This window comes from Chiloscyllium plagiosum, unplaced genomic scaffold, assembly GCF_037043375.1.
Source record: "Chiloscyllium plagiosum isolate Xiang-an unplaced genomic scaffold, Cpla_swu_hap1 HiC_scaffold_7, whole genome shotgun sequence".
NCBI lineage: Eukaryota > Metazoa > Chordata > Chondrichthyes > Orectolobiformes > Hemiscylliidae > Chiloscyllium > Chiloscyllium plagiosum.
Genome location: NW_028270145.1, coordinates 47,577,787 through 47,596,963, shown reverse-complemented (window position 1 = coordinate 47,596,963; position 19,177 = coordinate 47,577,787). Strand labels below are relative to the sequence as shown.

At 41.5% G+C, this 19,177-nt stretch overlaps 1 protein-coding gene across 3 annotated transcripts in view; it reads right to left on the bottom strand.

Annotated features, from left to right (window-relative positions):
* sestd1 (SEC14 and spectrin domains 1) overlaps nucleotides 1-19,177 on the bottom strand; it is a 130,971-nt gene that overhangs the window by 44,871 nt on the left and 66,923 nt on the right. For all 3 annotated transcript variants that reach the window (XM_043693502.2, XM_043693496.2, XM_043693500.2), the window contains 3 exons: nucleotides 11,622-11,719; nucleotides 4,723-4,778; nucleotides 465-676 (listed from right to left, as the gene is read on the bottom strand). In XM_043693502.2, coding sequence (XP_043549437.1) covers nucleotides 465-676; nucleotides 4,723-4,778; nucleotides 11,622-11,719 — 366 coding nt within the window. The remainder of the gene's footprint in view (nucleotides 1-464; nucleotides 677-4,722; nucleotides 4,779-11,621; nucleotides 11,720-19,177) is intronic.

The window sequence follows — 19,177 nt, the reverse complement described above, 5'->3', positions numbered from 1 at the left end:
GTAGATAATTAAGTTTTTAGCTACATTGGCTTCAGAATAAGTTTTCCAGTACTTGCCTGCTCTTCTTCCATTGTCAAGGAATTTTATTTCTATACAACCAAAAAGCTTTGGTTTGACATCTTTTTTGAAAGATGACATCTTCAATACTGCAATATACTTTCTGATTACGAATATATCAATCCATATTATGTGCCCAAGTCTTTAAATTGGGGTTTCAAACGACACGCTTCTAACTCAGAGGCATGACTGACATACTCTTGTCAATTGCTTTCTTCGGTAACTCAGGGAACGCAAGACCAATTTCAAAATCTTAACTGTTGTCTTAGGTAAATAGTAGGTGAGCCAAAATGGTCTGCAAACTCCTCGACTGTAGGACTCAATTTTGCAAGCAGTGAACAGAGTAGTCTGAAGATTAAACCAGTGCATTTTGTAGAAATGTCATGACATTTAGAACTATTGCTCACCTGCATAACTTTTTGCTGTATCTCCTCTAGTTGCGTACGTTTACTACGCTGTCTGCAGACTTCTTGGTATCTAGTATATTGCTCTCGTAGAGAATCCAGTAGTTTCACGACTTTGGGCTGAGCTAACAATTCGTCATCCATTGGGGACCATGACATACCTCCTTCTAATCCATTAAAGCGGCGCTGTTGCAATTCTGATAGGAGTTCATGACCTTGAGAGTAATACCAGAAAACATTTAAATACAGATTCTCAATTCAATATTTAAAATACATGCTACTAGTGTATGTATCTCTTACTTCAAAACCAAAAGATGCAATTTTTGAAACACATCAATGTTAAAAGGCATTTATTTGCTCAAACGGAGAAGTTGGGCCAGCTACTACAGCAGATGGGAGGTTAGGAATTCTGCAGGAAGTAACTAGCAGGCTCCTGCTTCCTAAAAGCCTCTCCATAATCTCCAAGGGACAAATCAAGCACATAATGGAATGCCCTCCACTTGCTTGTATGGGCACAGTTCCAAAAACACTCATGAAGCTCTATGTCATCCAGGACAAAACAGCTTGTTTGACAAGCAACACTATCCACCACCTTCAACATGTGGCAGCAATAGGCACCATCTCCAAGACACCGTGGGAAACATCAAGTTTCCTTTGACAGTATATTTCAAACTTGTAATAAAGGGCAGCAGATGCATGGGAACACCACCACCTGTAAGTTACCTCTGAGCTGCACACCATTCTGACTTGGAACTGTGTCATCACTCCTTTGCTGTCACTGCTTCAAAATCCTGATACATTCTTCATAACAGCATGCTGCGTTTACCTCTCCACATGGATTGCACGAGTTCAAAACAGCGGTTCACCAATGCCATGTTAAAGGTAATTAGGGATGGACAATAAATGCTGGCCTGTCAGTGATGCCCATGTTCCACAAAACAAAAATTTAAAAAGTATTTTCTCTGGGATTTTCTCTTGTAAGAAGGTAGGAGTATACTTAAAAGGGAAATCAGGAGGGCAAAACAGGGACATGAGATAGCTTTGGCAAATAGAATTAAGGAGAATCCAAAGGGTTTTTACCAATATATTAAGAACAAAAGGGTAATTAGGGAGAGAACAGGGCCCCTCAAAGATCAGCAAGGCAGCCTTTGTGTGGAGCCGCAGAAAATGAGGGAAATACTAAATGAATATTTTGCATCAGTATTTACTGTGGAAAAGGATATGGAAGATATAGACTGTAGGGAAATAGATGGTGACATCTTGCAAAATGTCCAGATTACAGAGGAGGAAGTGCTAGATGTCTTGAAACAGTTAAAAGTGGATAAATCCCAAGGACCTGATCAGGTGGACCCGAGAACTCTGTGGGAAGCTAGAGAAGTGATTGCTGAGCCTCTTGCTGAGATATTTGTATCATCGATAGTCACAGGTGAGGTACATGTATTTGGAAAGGCAAGGATTGATTCGGGATAGTCAACATGGCTTTGTACGTGGGAAATCATGCCTCACAAACTTGATTGAGTTTTTTGAAGAGGTAACAAAGAAGATTGTTGAGGGCAGAACAGATCTATATGGACTTCAGTTAGGCGTTCGACAAGGTTCCCATTGGGAGACTGATTAGCAAGGTTAGATCTCATGGAATACAGGGAGAACTAGTCATTTGGATACAGAACTGGCTCAAAGGTAGAAGACAGAGGATGGTGGTGGTGGGTTGTTTTTCAGACTGGAGGCCTGTGACCAGTGGAGTGCCACAAGGATCGGTGCTGGGCCCTCCACTTTTTGTCATTTACATAAATGATTTGGATGCGAGCAGAAGAGGTACAGTTAGTAAGTTTGCAGATGACACCAAAATTGGAGGTGTAGTGGACAGCGAAGAGGGTTACCTCAGATTACCACAGGATCTGGACCAGATAGGCCAATGGGCTGAGAAGTGGCAGATGGAGTTTAATTCAGATAAATGCGAGGTGCTGCATTTTGGGAAAGCAAATCTTAGCATGACTTGTACACTTAATGGGAAGGTCCTAGGGAGTGTTGCTGAACAGAGACCTTGGAGTGCAGCTTCATAGCTCCTTGAAAGTGGAGTCGCAGGTAGATAGGATAGTGAAGGCGGCGTTTGGTATGCTTTCCATTATTGGTCAGAGTATTGAGTACAGGAGTCGGGAGGTCATGTTGCGGCTGTACAGGACATTGGTTAGGTCACTGTTGGAATATTGTGTGCAATTCTGGTCTCCTTCCTATCGGAAAGATGTTGTGAAACTTGAAAGGGTTCAGAAAAGATTTACAAGGATGTTGCCAGGGTTGGAGGATCTGAGCTACACGGAGAGGCTGAACAGGGTGGGGCTGTTTTCCCTGGAGCATCGGAGGCTGAGGGGTGACCTTATAGAGGTTTACAAAATTATGAGGGGCATGGATAGGATAAATAGGCAAAGTCATTTCCCTGGGGCCGGGGAGTCCAGAAAAGAAGGCATGGGTTTACGGTGAGAGGGGAAAGATATAAAAGAAGGGGCAACGTTTTCACGCAGAGGGTGGTACGTATATGGAATGAGCTGCCAGAGGATGTGGTGGAGGCTGGTACAATTGCAACATTTAAGAAGCATTTGGATGGGAATATGAATAGGAAGGGTTTGGAGCGATATGGGCCGGGTGCTGGCAGGTGGAACTAGATTGGGTTGGGATATCTGTTCGGCATGGACAGGTTGGACCAAAGGGTCTGTTTCCATGCTGTACATCTCTAATACTCTAAGTACATTAACTATTGTTTCCTGTGCATAACTCAGACACTACAACAAATCCCTTAGTGAAGAAGTCTTGATATTGTGTAACTTCTTATTAGTAAGATAACAGAGACTGACCTAAGAAAGCTAACAGAAGTTATGACCAACATAAAGAGCACTTTTTTTGCCTTTCAGCATTCTCACAATTTGCACAGCATATTAATTAACACCACCAATTAGGTATCATTTGAATTTAATGTGTATATTGCACCACAAAAATGCCGTTAAATAAATCAGAAATTTACAGGTGTCAATCAAGAAGTCAGTCCACCCTCCCAACACTTAACCAGATTTGACAAATTAGAGTGCAAAGAAAAGTGATAATGCCTGTCTGAATCACAAAACAAAGAAGCACATATAAATGAGCCTCATATAAAATCTAACACAAAAATTTGAGAGCTACCATGGTTGAATCCCTCATGATCAATATCCTGGGGATTACTATTGATCAGAAATGTAAATGGACCAGAAATGTAAGTATTAGAACGACAAAAACTGGGGCAGACGCTGGTAATTCTGCAGCAAATAATTTACCACATGACTCCCCAAAAGCCTGTCCATCATCTACAAAACAATTCAGGATGAGTGCCACTCCAGCAAAGCTTAAGGAAATCAACACCATTCAGGACAAAGCAGCCTGCTTCATCAGCAACCCATCCCCACCTTGAAACATTTACACCCTCACGTGGTGGCAGCCATATCTGCCAAAAGATACACTGCAGCAACTCATTGAGGCTTCGTCAACAGCACCTTCCAAATACAGACATTTAATGACATACAAGGTGCAACAAAAACAAAAACTCAAAAGCAAAATACTGTGGATTCTGGAAAGCTGAGAGAAGAACAATAATACTGAAATAACCCAGCAAGCCAGGCAGCAGCTATGGGACAAAACAATCCAATAAGACATCACAAGTTGAATCCTTAATAAACTATAATGAAAGTATTTATTTTCTATTGATGACAGCTACAAAATATGACTGCTGGTCAGAACCAAAAATGGGAGAATGGGAACTAACATTGCTACACCATTAGAACAGGTGCACTAATACGCCCATTTTGTCCAATTTTCACCTATTCAGAAGCTAAACTCCTAAAAAACTGTTTATTTGCCATGAAAATGGGCATGTCCTAAAATATGAACACCATAATTGAATTGATAGTTATGTTCACTGATGCTTGTACATGAATAAAATCTTTTGTTAAAACATTGGGAAAGTTCAATGTCCAACATTATCCGAATGACAACATACATAGAAAACACATCGATGAGCAGAAGTAAGCAAAATCCAGTAAGTGAAATTATTTTTTTTAAAAGTGGCGTTGATACTTAAGTTGCTACCCAATGTGTAAACAACACGAAACAGATGCAGAAATACAAATTGGATTAGATTTCTACAGAGCTGATCTAAAATGTGCATTGCAAAATTTCGGAATTTCTGTGGCAATTAACATGTTTTAAACACTTAACATTTATTAAGAAAAGGTACCTGTTTGTAAAACTGTTTCTGGATCCACGGAAGGAAGAAAATTGTATTCCACAGGCCTACCAATGTAAACAAAGTGTTAAACTTTCTAGATGCCAAACAAGGTGTAAAATAAAAATCGCAAATAAGCAATCCCAGAAAATAAAGTTACTGAATTGCTAAATGTTTTAAAAGAGTTGATATGGAACAACAAAATAGGTTGCCTTGCCCTTTGATAAGCACTATACAACCCCATCTGGTGGCACTAACAGATATTGCATAATTTCTTAGGTCCAATAGTTTATTATATAATTAACTGTCCCAAGCCAATTACAGTCAGAGTCATAGAGATGCACAGAACAGACTCCTCGGTCCAACTTGTCCATGCCAACCCGATATCCTAACATAATCTAGTCTCATTTACCACCATGTGGCTCATATCCCTCTAAACCCTTCCTATTCATACACCCATCCAGATGCCTTTCAAATGTTGTAATTGTACCAGCTTCCACCACTTCCTCTGGCATCTCATTCCATACACGCACCAGCCTCGGCATAAAAACATTGCCTCTTAGGACCCTTTGGAATTTTTCTTCTCTCATCTTAAACCTATGCCCTTGAGTTCTGGAGTTTCCCCAACTCAATGAAAAGACCTTGTCTATTTACCCTATCCATGCCCCTCATGATCTTACAAACCTCTGCAAAGTCACCCCTTAGCCTCTGAAAGCCTCTCCCTATAGCTCAAATCCTGCAACCCTGGCAACATCCTTGTAAATTTTTTCTGACCCCTTTCAGGTTTTACAACATCCTTCAAATAGGGGGGAGACCAGAATTGCACACAATATCCTCGTAGTGGCCTAACCAATGTCCTGTACAGCCGCAACATGACCTTCCAACTCCTATACCCAATGCTCTGACCAACAAAGGAAAGCATACCAAACACCTTCTTCACTATCCTATCTACTTGCCACTCTACTTTCAAGGAACAATGAACCTGAACTCCAAGGTCTCTTTGTTCTGCAACACTCCCTGGGACCTGCTCTGATTTGTTCTTCCAAAATGCAGCACCTCACATTTATTTAAATTAAACTTTATCTGCCACTCCTCAGCTCATTTGCCCATCTAATCAAAATCCCATTGGGCTCAGAGGTAACCTTCTTCGCTGAGCACTACAACTCCAATTTTGGTGTTATCTGCAAACTTACTAACTATACTTCCGATGTCCACATCCAATAATTTATATAAATGACAAAAAGCAGTGGACCCAGTGCTGATCCTTGTAGCACACCACTGGTCACAGGCCTTCTGTCTGAAAAGCAACCTTCTACCACTACCCTTTGTCTTCTACCATCAAGTCAGTTCTGTATCCGAATGGCTACTTCTCCTGTATTCCATGAGATCCAACTTTGCTAACCACTCTTCCACGAGGAACCTTGTCAAACATCTTACTGAAGTTCATATAAATCATGTCCACCACATTGCCCTCATCAATCTCTTCGCAACTTCTTCAAAAAATTCAATCAAGTTCTTGAGACATGATTTCCCACACACAAGGCCATGTTGACTATCCCTAATCAGTCCACACCTTTTCAAATGTACGTAAATCCTGTCCCTCAGAATTCCCTCCAACAACTTGCCCACCACTGATGTCAGGCTCACCGATCTGTAATTCCTTGGTTTGTCCTTACCACCTTTCTTAAATAGTGGTACCACATTAGCCAACCTCCAGTCTTCCACCACCTCATTTGTGACTATCAATGATACAAATATCTCAGCAATCCCTTCCCTACCTTCCCACAGAGTTCTAGGGTACACCTGACCAGGTCCTGGGGATTTATCCACTTTTATGTGCTTCCAAGACATCCATCACTATTTTAAAACTAATAGAATTATGGTCGTTGGCTGCAAAGTGCTCCCCACTGATACCTCAGTCACCTGCCCTGCCTTATTCCCAAGGTTAGGTCAAGTTTTACAGCTTCTCAAGTAGGTGCATCCGTATACCTGAATCAGAAAATGTTATCATAAGTAAAGTATATAGCTGAGACACACATGATGATATTTGGTCCGTAATCAAAAGCTTGGTCAAAAGATTTCAGGAAGAAAAGTTCTAAGATGAAAAGTGAGACTGAGAGGTAGAGAAGCCTCTAGACTATGGGGGTTGAAGCAATCGAAGGTATGGCCACCATTGATACAACAATAACGATTAGATGCCGTCACTGTATTTTCCATGCAGAAGATAATTTTGTATGCATTCTTGTTCATTAAATTTTTTCTAAATAAATAATTAATAAAAACATTACTGTATTACAGAAATCTAATTTTAATTAAAATGATCTTTAAACTTCATGTAATAGAATAAGTACCTAGTGGGCCCATGACAAGTACATTTTCTTGTCCCGATATTAGCTCCTGTTCAAAGCTCATCGGAGATGTGCACAAGTTGATTCAAGAGCTAATTTGTCCTGTGTCTGATAAGATTATAGCCAATTCCCTAAATTTCAGCATCGAGTAGTAATACTGACCGACACAGGGGCGATCCTCATTGTTCAATGGATTCTCTAATTTCACCAAAAATTTTCAACAGCAGATTTCATGAAAGGTGGCCATCTCCGTTAAAACCTCCTTGGGCTTCATTGGACGATGATGAAGGCCATATAAGGATAAATGGCCAAGGAGAGAAAGGGTAAAGTGACTTTAAACTATGTGATTAGAAATTAGGTGGAGATCACAGCTAAGTAGCTGCAGAAATGTGGCAAAAGTGAGGGTGGGGATGGGGTTCAAAGGCTAGTTATTGGTATATGCAAGTGCAATTGTAAGTGAACTGGAGGATAAATCTTTCCAGAGGCAGATGCAGAAAGAAGTGATATGAATGATAAGCGACACAAAGCAGTTGTCAGAGATTGCCTTATCTGGGAATGAAATTGCAGGAATATCATGACCCCATAAATAGCAAGGTTAAGAAGATGGCTGGGAGTTTGAAGAGAGAAATTTAGGATAAATAAGAGGGCAAAGGAGAGAATGTAATGATTAGAGATGAAGAATAAAATCACTGAGGATGACAAGTGATTTGGAGCAGAAGCTCAAGGAGGAAAGTAATGAATAAATCTCTGTTGGAGTTTTTTTGTACTTGTGAGGCAGTTGCAGGAAACAATGATTCTGAACAAAGATGAGCAGATTAGAATATGATGAGATGCTCAAAGGAGGAAAAGGTGTCAGAGAAATAGGGGGTCAAGTCAAATTGTGAGCTTATGGCATGTGCCACACTGCCATTGTTCTGGATGGGGTGAATGGTGGAAAATATAACTAGGCAGGGAGGCTAAATCAAGAGAGTAGGTATCATCATCTCTGCAAGGTTTCTGTTAAGACCATGATCTGACAGAACAATCCACTATAAATTTCATGGATGGCAAAGGTATTATTCAAAAGTGAATATACATTCTGAAAGATAGATGTGTAGAGAGGTGGTGAGAGTTAATTTAATGGCAGAGTCCACAGAGTCAGCAGTGGCTAAGTTAAATAGGACAAAGATAGACAAGCCGATGAAATGGGAATAAAGTCAATGAGAAAATGGGATGGAGTAATTGCAGTTGCTACTGATAATGAGCTAGCACTGAGTATGTTGGTGCCTTCTTCGGTGAATGCACAGGAAGGTGCAAAAGGAAGCTATAGTTTTCTTTAACAGGGAGTCAAGCCTGGGATAAAAGCAAAATAACTGTGGATGTGGGAAAACAGAAACAGACACAGAGAATGCTGCAGAAACTCAGCAGGTCCGGCAGTATGTGTGAAAAGAGAAAGAGAGTTAACATTTTGAGTCAGTATGACTGTTCTGAAGAATATAAAATCATAGTTATAGAGTCATAGAGATGTACAGCATGGAAACAGACCCTTCGGTCCAACTCGTCCATGCCGACCAGATATCCCAACCCAATCTAGTCCAACCTGCCAGCACCCGGCCCATATCCCTCCAAACCCTTCCTATTCATATACCCATCCAAATGCCTCTTAAAAGTTGCAATTGTACCAGTCTCCACCACATACTCTGGCAGCTCATTCCATACATGTACCACCCTCTGCGTGAAAAAGTTGCCCCTTAGGTCTCTTTTATATCTTTCCCCTCTCAACCTAAATCTATGCCCTCGAGTTCTGGACTCCCCGATCCCAGGGAAAAGACTTTGTCTATTTATCCTATCCATGCCCCTCATGATTTTGTAAACCTCTATAAGGTCACCCCTCAGCCTCCGACGCTCCAGGGAAAACAGCCTCAGCCTGTTCAGCCTCTCCCTATTGCTCAGACCTTCCAACCCTGGCAATATCCTTGTAAATTCATTTCTGAACTCTTTCAAGTTTCACAACATCTTTCCGATAGGAAGGAGTCCAGAACTGCACGCAATATTCCAACAGTGGCTAACCAATGTCCTTTACAGCCGCAACATGACCTCCCAACTCCTGTACTCAATACTCTGACCAATAATGGAAAGCATACCAAACACCTTCTTCACTATCCTATCCACCTGTGACTCCACTTTCAAAGAGCTATGAACCTGCACTCCAAGATCTCTTTGTTCAGCAACACTCCCTCGGACCTTACCATTAAGTGTATAAGTCATGCTAAGATTTGCTTTCCCAAAATGTAGCACCTCGCATTTATCTGAATTAAACTCCAACTGCCACTTCTCAGCCCATTGGCTCATCTGGTCAAGATCCCGTTGTAATCTGAGGTAACCCTCTTCGCTGTCCACTACACCTCCAATTTTGGTGTCACCTGCAAACTTACTGACTGTACCTCTTATGCTCGCATCCAAATCATTTATGTAAATGACAAAAAGTAGAGGACCCAGCACCGATCCTTGTGGCACTCCACTGGTCACAGGCCTCCAGTCTGAAAAACAATCCTCCACCACCACCTTCTGTCTTCTACCTTTGAGCCAGTTCTGTATCCAAATGGCTTGTTCTCCCTTTATTCCATGAGATCTAACCTTGCTAATCAGTCTCCCATGGGGAAGAAACCTTGTCGAACGCCTTACTGAAGTCCATATAGATCACATCTACTGCTCTGCCCTCATCAATCTTCTTTGTTACTTCTTCAAAAACTCAATCAAGTTTGTGAGAACATGATTTCACATGCTCAAAGCCATGCTGACTATCCCTAATCAGTCCTTGCCTTTCCAAATACATGTACATCCTGGCCCTCAGGGTTCCCTCCACAACTTGTCCACCACTGAGGTCAGGGTCACTGGTCTATTGTTCCCTGGCTTGACTTTACCGCCCTTCTTAAACAGTGGCACCACGTTTGCCAACCTCCAGTCTTCCAGCACCTCACCTGCGACTATCGATGATACAAATATCTCAGCAAGAGTCCCAGCAATCACTTCTCTAGCTTCCCACAGAGTTCTCGGGTACACCTGATCAGGTCCTGGGGATTTATCCACTTTTAACCGTTTCAAGACATCCAGCACTTCCTCCTCTGTAATCTGGACATTTTGCAAGATGTCACCATCTATTTCCCTACAGTCTATATCTGCCATATCCTTTTCCACAGTAAATACTTGCCTGATTTCCCTCTTAAGTATACTCCTACTTCCTTTATACTCTTCTAAGGATTCACTCAATCTATCCTGTCTATACCTGACATATGCTTCCTTCTTTTTCTTAACCAAACCCTCAATTTCTTTAGTCATCCACCATTCCCTATACCTACCAGCCTTCCCTTTCACCCTGACAGGAATATACTTTCTCTGGAATCTTGTTATCTCATTTCTGAAGGCTTCCCATTTTCCAGCCGTCCCTTTCCCTGCGAACATCTGCCTCCAATCAGCTTTCGAACGTTCTTGCCTGATACTGTCAAAATTGGCCTTTCTCCAATTTAGAACTTCAACTTTTAGATTTGGTCTATCCTTTTCCATTACTATTTTAAAACGAATAGAATTATGGTCGCTGGCCCCAAAGTGCTCCCCCACTGACACCTCACTCACCTGCCCTGCCTTATTTCCCAAGAGAAGGTCAAGTTTTGCACCTTCCCCAGTAGGTACATCCACATACTGAGTCAGAAAATTGTCTTGTACACACTTAAGAAATTCCTCTCCATCTAAACCTTTAACATTACGGCAGTCCCAGTCGATGTTTGGAAAGTTAAAATCCCCGACCATAACTACCCTAATATTCTTACAGATAGCAGCGATCTCCTTACAAGTTTGTTTCTCAATTTCCCTCTGACTATTAGGGGGTCTATAATACAATCCCAATAAGGTGATCATCCCTTTCTTATTTCTCAGTTCCACCCAAATAACATCCCTGGATGTATTTCTGGGAATATCCTCCCTAAGTACAGCTGTAATGCTATCCCTTATCAAAAGTGCCACTCCCCCTCCTCTCTTGCCTCCCTTTCTATCCTTCCTGTAGCATTTGTATCCTGGAACATTAAGCTGCCAGTCCTGCACATCCCTCAGCCATGTTTCTGTAATTGCTATGATATCCCAGTCCCATGTTCCTAACCATGCCCCGAGTTCATCTGCCTTCCCTGTTAGGCCCCTTGCATTGAAATAAATGCAGTTTAATTTATTAGTCCTAACTTGTCCCTGCCTGCCCTGACTGTTTGATTCACTTCTGTTCTCAAGTGTACCAGTCTCAGATTGATCTCTTTCCTCACTATCTCCCTGGATCCCACCACCCCCACCTTACTAGTTTAAATCCTCCCAAACAGTTCTAGCAAATTTCCCTGCCAGGATATTAGTCCCCTTCCAGTTTTGGTGCAATCTGTCCTTCTTGTACAGGTCACTTCTACCCCAAAAGAGATTCCAATGATCAAAAAATGTGAATCCTTCTCCCATACACCAGCTCCTCAGCCATGCATTCATCTGCTCTATCCTTGTCAAAGTTCTTGTCAAATGAAACCACAAATTATCATATGCACATTTTATTCCTACCTTTCTTTCTCCTGCTGATTACCCCGCTCAGATCCATTATTAATTAGAGCCAGTTCATCAAGCAATGACGTTGATTCCTTCGTGAATTTTTCAAAGACCTGTATTAAACATGAAAACAATTTTACCCTCAAATATTCAGTTTTAAAATATTTCACTTAAACAGATATTCAAGCTAAAACGAGCTTGCACAAAATGGATGCAGAATATCATTTGGATTTATGAATGAAAATCAGGTTAACAAGATGCTACTTACATTCATTCAAAGAATTGAAGCAAAAATCTGAATAATTCTTCTGAGTCACCAAAATCAGACTAAAACTAAACATTCCTTGATCATTGCAGTGGAAAGGAAAAAAGATGCAGCTGTGGTGGTCAACGTACAGACTGACAACATCACTAAGACTGAAAAACAGGTTCTGCACAGGGAGTGAGAAGAGCTAGGCACTACATTAAAAAACAGAATCTCAAAGACTGAAATCTCTGAATTATTAACTGAGTCACATGAAATAAATAAAATTATTTTTAAAAATTGCTCAAAGACTGGACTGGGAGAAGTAGGTTAAAAACCGAAAGAACTACAGATGCTGGAAATCAGAAACAAAACAGAAATTGCTGGAAAAGCTCAGTAGCTCTGGCAGCATCTGTGGAGAAAAATCAAGAGTTAATGTTTTGGGTCCAGCGACCCTTCTTCAGATCTGGGGAAACAGGTTTCTCTTCATGAGGCAGATGCAGCAATACCAGAGAAAGTGAAAGCTGTACCGTTGGGACGGTGAACCTGAACTGAGCTGGGACCAGTGTTCTTGAGTACTATTAACTAGAGAAGTAGAGAGGGCTTTAAACTCAATAGAGGAGGGAGGGATTATGTGGAGGAAAATTGAATAAACTAAAGGGAAATGACAAAGCAATTAATTAATTTAGCAACGAAGGTCATGGTTATCAGAGAATGGGAGGAAGGGACAGTGATTGCAAGCTTAATAGTCAGCCATGAGATAGGGTGAAAATTAATGAAACCTCATTTTAAAAAACTGAATTAAGGGCTCTGTATTTGAATGCCTGCACAATTCACAACAATCAGATGAATTGTTTGTTCAAATAAAAATTGACAACCAAGACTGGATAGCTGTGGCAGAGACACAATGGAAATTTAAGTTAATAAATAACACTTATTGGTTTATTATACCTTTAAATTTGATTTAATCAACAAAGTGAAACACCTGAAACATTCACGTTACAGCTGATCGGTAGTTCATCAACATTTTGCAAACATTTACAACATGTAGCACAAGACGCAAAAGGCACAAACATACTTTTTTTCTTGGCAGATGCCAGACCTCAAGCTATGAGGCAATCTCTGCAATGTATACATCGAACTATAAGCATGTTGAGTCAGCAATCTGCAATAAGACAAGGTCCCTTGGTAATTCTTCCATTGCAGAATAACAGCATTTTTGATTGCATTGGGAAGTTACATGAATGAGAAAGGCTGGAACTACATACATTTTCAGAATTCCCCAAAGAAATGACAATGAATGCAACCAATTCATTGAGCTATTAAATTTATCAAGGGAGAATTTCAAGAGAAAAATAAAACAGTCTCGGCAGAAAAAAGTGAAGCAATCTAAAACACATCTTGAAAGGTAAGAAAAGATTCACATTGCTCTTTAAACCAAAGTTGAATTTGATAAAAGCTCTCACTCTGGACATATGATGCATTGTGTAACAGTCTTTCAAAGGAAATAAATTCAGACATGAATATTGGGCAGATCATTGATCTTTAATGCTGTTGGGATTTGTTTATATTATAAGAAGACATAAGCACAAGTTTGGAAACTGGGAGAACTGATATCATTGAGGTGACAAAAGACTAAGGTGCCTCCTTGTGAAAATCCATTGACCCCAGAATTTATTTTTATTCCTTCATGGGATGTGGGAATTGCAGGCAAGGCCATCATTTATTTATCTCCAATTGCACTGGAAGATGTTGGTGACCTTCTTGATCTGTTGCAGTCCTTGGGGTGTAGGGGCAACCATAGCACTGTTTGAGAAAGGGAATTGCAGAAATTTCACTCAGCAACAGTGAAAGAATGGCTGTATAGTTGCAAGTCAGTATTGTTTGCCCACTTGTAGGTGGCTAAGCTCCTATACATCTGCTGCCTTTGTTCTTCTAGGTGGTAAAGGTCACAGGTTTGAAAGTTGTGGTCCAAGAAGGCTTGATGAGCTAATGCAGTGCCTCTTGTAGATGGTACATGCTGATACCAGTGTGTGCTTGGTGAAGGGTGTGAATGTTGAAGGTGGTGGACAGGGTACCAGTCAAGTGAGCTGCTTTACCTGGTATGGTGTTGACCTTACTCTGTTGTTGTTGGAGATGCACGTACCGAACCAAGTGGGAGGCATTCAATCACATGCCTAACTTGTGCCTTGTAAATGATGGACAGGAAATGGGGAGACAGGAGCTGAGTACTTGCTGCAGAATTCCCAGCTTTTGACCTGCTTTTGAGCTACAGTATTTGTATGACTGGATCAGTTCAGTTTCTGGTCAATGTTAATGTCCAGGATGTTGATAGTGTAGGATTTGGTGATGATAAATGCATCGGAGGGGTATGGTTAAAATATCTCATTGGAGGTGATCATTGTTTGCTACTTGCGTGGTGCAAATGTTGCTTCCCACTTTCATCCCAAGCCTGGATGTTGTCCAGGTCTTATTTAATATGGATATGGACTGCTTTGATTTCTGAAATGTCATGAATGATTCTGAATATTGTGCAATCATCAGTGAACACATCCACTTCTGGCCTTATGTTGGAGGGAATGTCACTGATGAAGAACCTAAGAATGCTTGGATCTAGAACACTACCCTGAAGAACTACTGAAGTGATGTCCTTGGGTTGAGATGACTAACCTTACCAACAACAACCATCTACCTTCATGCTAGATGCGACTCCAACCAGTTTTGATCTTCCCCAACCCCTCACCGATTCCCAGTGAATCTAGATTTCTGAGGTCTCTTGATGCCACATTTGGTCAAATATTACCTTGATGTCAATGGCAGTGACACTCTGTTCAGCTTCCAAAACTAGAGTCAGAACGGATCATGAGAAATCTCTCTGCTGGTTGGAGTATTACTTGCACAAAGGAAGATGGTTATGGCTGTTTGAGGTCAATCATCTCATTTCCAGAATTACTCTGAACGCTGTCCAGAGATTAGTGTCTGAGGTCCAATGATCTTTTGCTGCTTCATCATTGCCCTTCCTTTATAAAATAAGATACTTGCTGATGATTGCACAATTCATCACCTTTTGCAACGACTCAGATTCTGAAGCAGTTCATGTCTAAATGCAGCGACACCTGAACAAAATCCAGTTTTGGGCTGACAAGTGGCAACTAATAATCACACAAAACTCAGGCAATGACCAATCCCAAGAAGAAATATGACCTAACAATCATATCTCAACATTCAATGGCATTGCTATCAATGAATCCTCCATTACCATGGGGTTACCATCAATACTCCCTTCAAGCTGTGTGGCCACGTGGCATTGTTCCTGCTTCCAGGAGCTACTGATGCATGTGGACTTGCATGTCAGCACAGCAGCAAGTACAGTTACAGAGAACATTGGTTACTATTGACCAGAAACTAAGCTGGACCAGCCATATACAAGTGTATACAAGATGCCAGGAATTCTGCAGTGAGAACTCAATTTCTACCTTCTTAATGCTGGTTTGCCAGCTACAAGGCACAAGTCAGATATTAATGGAATACTCTCCATTTGCTCTTATAAATAAAGTTCCAGCACCATTCAAGTAGGTTGACAACATTCATAACTAAGTGGCACTACACTCACAAATATCCAAACTCTCCAACACCAACACTAATTAACAGCATTGCGTATCATGTACAAATGCACTGCAGAATTGCACCTAGGCTACATAGACAGCAACTTCTGAACCCACAACCACTACCATCTAGAAAACATAAAGGCAGCAGATCGATGGGAGCACAACCAACTGCAAGTTTCCCCTCCAGCACCCCACTGTCCTGACTCTGAAATATATAGCCATTCTTCAGTGTCACTGGGTCAAAAATTCTATAACTGCCTCCTTAACAGCATTGTTGGAGTGCCTACAGCAAATGAATGGCATTGGTTCGAGAAGACAGGTACCACCCCCCCCCCCCCCAATCTTCTCAAGAGCAACTGGAAATGGTCAATAAATGCTGACTAGTTATCAATGCCCACATCCCATTGAGGAATTTAATAAACTTTTACTGTATTAAGAATTAATTGAAAGATTTTCAATATTGAATAGTTTATTTTCCCTAAATTTTCCAGTTCCAGAAAACAGCTATATCAGCGATGCACATAAATATTTATTCAATGTCAACATGGCTCCTGACGTTTAACTACAGTTAGCATGGAAGCAGGAAGATAAAGAACATAGAACATTACAGTGCAGTATAGGCCCTTCGGCCCACAATATTGCGCCGACCTGTGAAACCAATCTGAAGCTCATCTAACCTACATTATTCCATTTTCATCCAAATGTTTATCGAATGACCATTTAAATGACGTTAATGTTGGTGAGTCCACTACTGCTGCAGACAATGCATTCTATGCCCCTAATTCTCTCTGTGTAAAGCAACTACCTCTGACATCTGTCCTATATCTATCACCCCTCAATTTAAAGCTATGTCCCCTTGTGCTAGCTATCACCATCCGAGAAAAAAGGCTCTCACTGTCCACCCTATCTAACCCTCGAATTATCTTATATCTCAGTTAAGTCACCTCTCAACCTTCTTCTAACAAAAACAGCCTCAAGTCCTTCAGCCTTTCCTCACAAGACTTTCCCTCCATATCAGGCAACATCCTATTAAATCTCCTCTGAACCCTTTCCAAAGCTTCCATATTCTTCCTATAATGTGGTGACCAGAACTGTACACAATACCCCAAGTGCGGTCGCATCAGAGTTTTGTACAGCTGCAGCATGACCTCATGACTCCGAAACTCAATTCCTCTACCAATAAAAGCTAACACACTATATGCCTTCTTAACAACCCTATCAACTAGGGTGTCAACTTTTATGGATCTATGTACATGGACACAGAGATCTCTCTGTACATCTACACTACCAAGAATCTTACCATTAGCCGAGTACTCCATATTCCTGTTTCTCCTTCCAAAGTGAATCATCTCACACTTTTCCTCATTAAACTCCATTTGCCACCTCTCAGCGCAGCTCTGCATCTTATCTATGTTCCCCTGTAACCTACAACAGCCTTCTGCACTATGCACAACTCTACTGACCTTAGTGTCACACTTCTACACCTTCGTCAAGGTCACTTATAAAAATGACAAACAGCAGTGGACCTAAAACAGATCCTTGTGATATAACACTAGTAACTGAACTCCAGGATGAACATTTCCAATCAACCAACACCCTCTGTCTTCTTTCAGCTAGCCAAGGGTTACCTCAGATTACAACAGGATCTGGACCAGATGGGCCAATGGGCTGAGAAATAGCAGATGGAGTTTAATTCAGATAAATGCAAGGTGCTACATTTTGGGAAAGCAAATCTTAGCAGGACTTATTCACTTAATGGGAAGGTCCTAGGGAATGTTGCTGAACAAAGAGACCTTGGAGTGCAGGTTCATAGCTCCTTGAAAGTGGAGTCACAGTTAGATAGGATAGTGAAGGCGGCGTTTGGTATGCTTTCCTTTATTGGTCAGAATACTGAGTACAGGAGTCGGGAGGTCATGTTGTGGCTGTACAGGACATTGGTTAGGCCACTGTTGGAATATTGCGTGCAGTTCTGGTCTCCTTCCTATCGGAAAGATGTTGTGAAACTTGAAAGGGTTCAGAAAAGATTCACAAGGATGTTGCCAGGGTTGGAGCATTTGAGCCATAGGGAGAGCCTGACAGGCTGGGGCTGTTTTCCCTGGACCTTATAGAGGATTACAAAGTTACGAGGGGCATGGATAGGATAAATAGGCAAAATCTTTTCCTGGGGTCGGGGAGTCCAGAACCAGAGGGCATAGGTTTAGGGTGAGAGGGGAAAGATATAAAAGAGACCTAAGGGGCAACCTTTTCACGCAGAGGGTGGTACGTGCTGGAATGAGCTGCCAGAGGATGTGGTGGAAGCTGGTACAATTGCAACATTTAAAAGGCATCTGGATGGGTATAGGAGTAGGAAGGGTTTGGAGGGATACGGGCCGGGTGCTGGCAGGAGGGACTAGATTGGATTGGGATATCTGGTTGGCATGGATGGGTTGGACCGAAGGGTCTGTTTCCATGCTGTACATCTCTATGACTCTATAATCCCATGCCTCCATATTTTGCGCAATAGCCTACCGTAGGGAACCTTATCAAATGCCTTAATGAAATCCATATACACCACAACAATTGCTTTACCCTCATCCACCTGTTTAGTCACCTTCTCAAAGATCTCAATAAGGTTTGTGAGGCACGACCTATCCTTCACAAAACCACGTTGACTATCCCTCATCAACTTATTCCTTTCTAGATGATTATAAGTCCTATCTCTTATAACCTTTTCCAACACTTTACCAACAACTGAAGTAAGGCTCACAGGTCTATAATTACCACAGTTGTCATTACTTCCCTTCCTGAATAAGGGAACAATGTTTGCTATCCTCCAGTCTTCTGGCACTATTCCTGAAGACAATGACGACCTAAAGATCAAAGCCACAGGTTCTGCAATCTCCTCCCTGGCTTCCCAGATAAATCCCATCCGATCCAGGGGACTTATCTATTTTCACAATTGCAGAACTGCTAACACCTCCTCCTTGTGAACCTCAATCCCATCTAGTCTAGTAGCCTGTCTCAGCATTCTCCTCGACAACATTGTCTTTTTCTAGTGTGAATTCTAACAAAAAATATTCATTAAGTGCTTCCCCTATCTCCTCTGACTCCATGCACAACTATCCACTACTATCCTTGATTGGCCCTATTCTTACTCTAGTCATTCTTTTATTCCTAAAATACCTACAGAAAACCTAAGGGTTTTCCTTGATCCTATCCACCAATGACTTCTCATGTCGCCTCCTGGCTCTTCTTAGCTCTCGCTTTAGGTCTTTCCTGGCTAACTTGTAACTCTCAAGCGCCCTAACTGAGCCTTCACGTCTCAGCCTAACATTAAGCATTCTTTTTCCTCTTGACAAGCGATTCAACTTCTCTAGTGAACCATGACTCCCTTGCTCGACAACTTCCTCCCTGCCTGACAGGTACATACTTATCAGGGACACGCAGTAGCTGTTCCTTGAATAAGCTCCACATTTCAATTATGCCCATCCCCTGCAGTTTCCATCCCAATCCTATGCATCCTAAATCTTGCCTATTCGCATCATAATTGCCTTTCCCCCAGCGATACCTTGTGCCCTGCGGTATATACCTATCCTGAAATGCTGGCTGGGGGTACAAGTGGCGTAAATGGGCACTGTTGGTATAGGTATTACAAAGGGGTGAGAAACAGGGTACAGATTAGCATGTCATCATAAAGTCGAGGGCCATAGACACAGGGGTACATAGCTGCACAGGTGTCA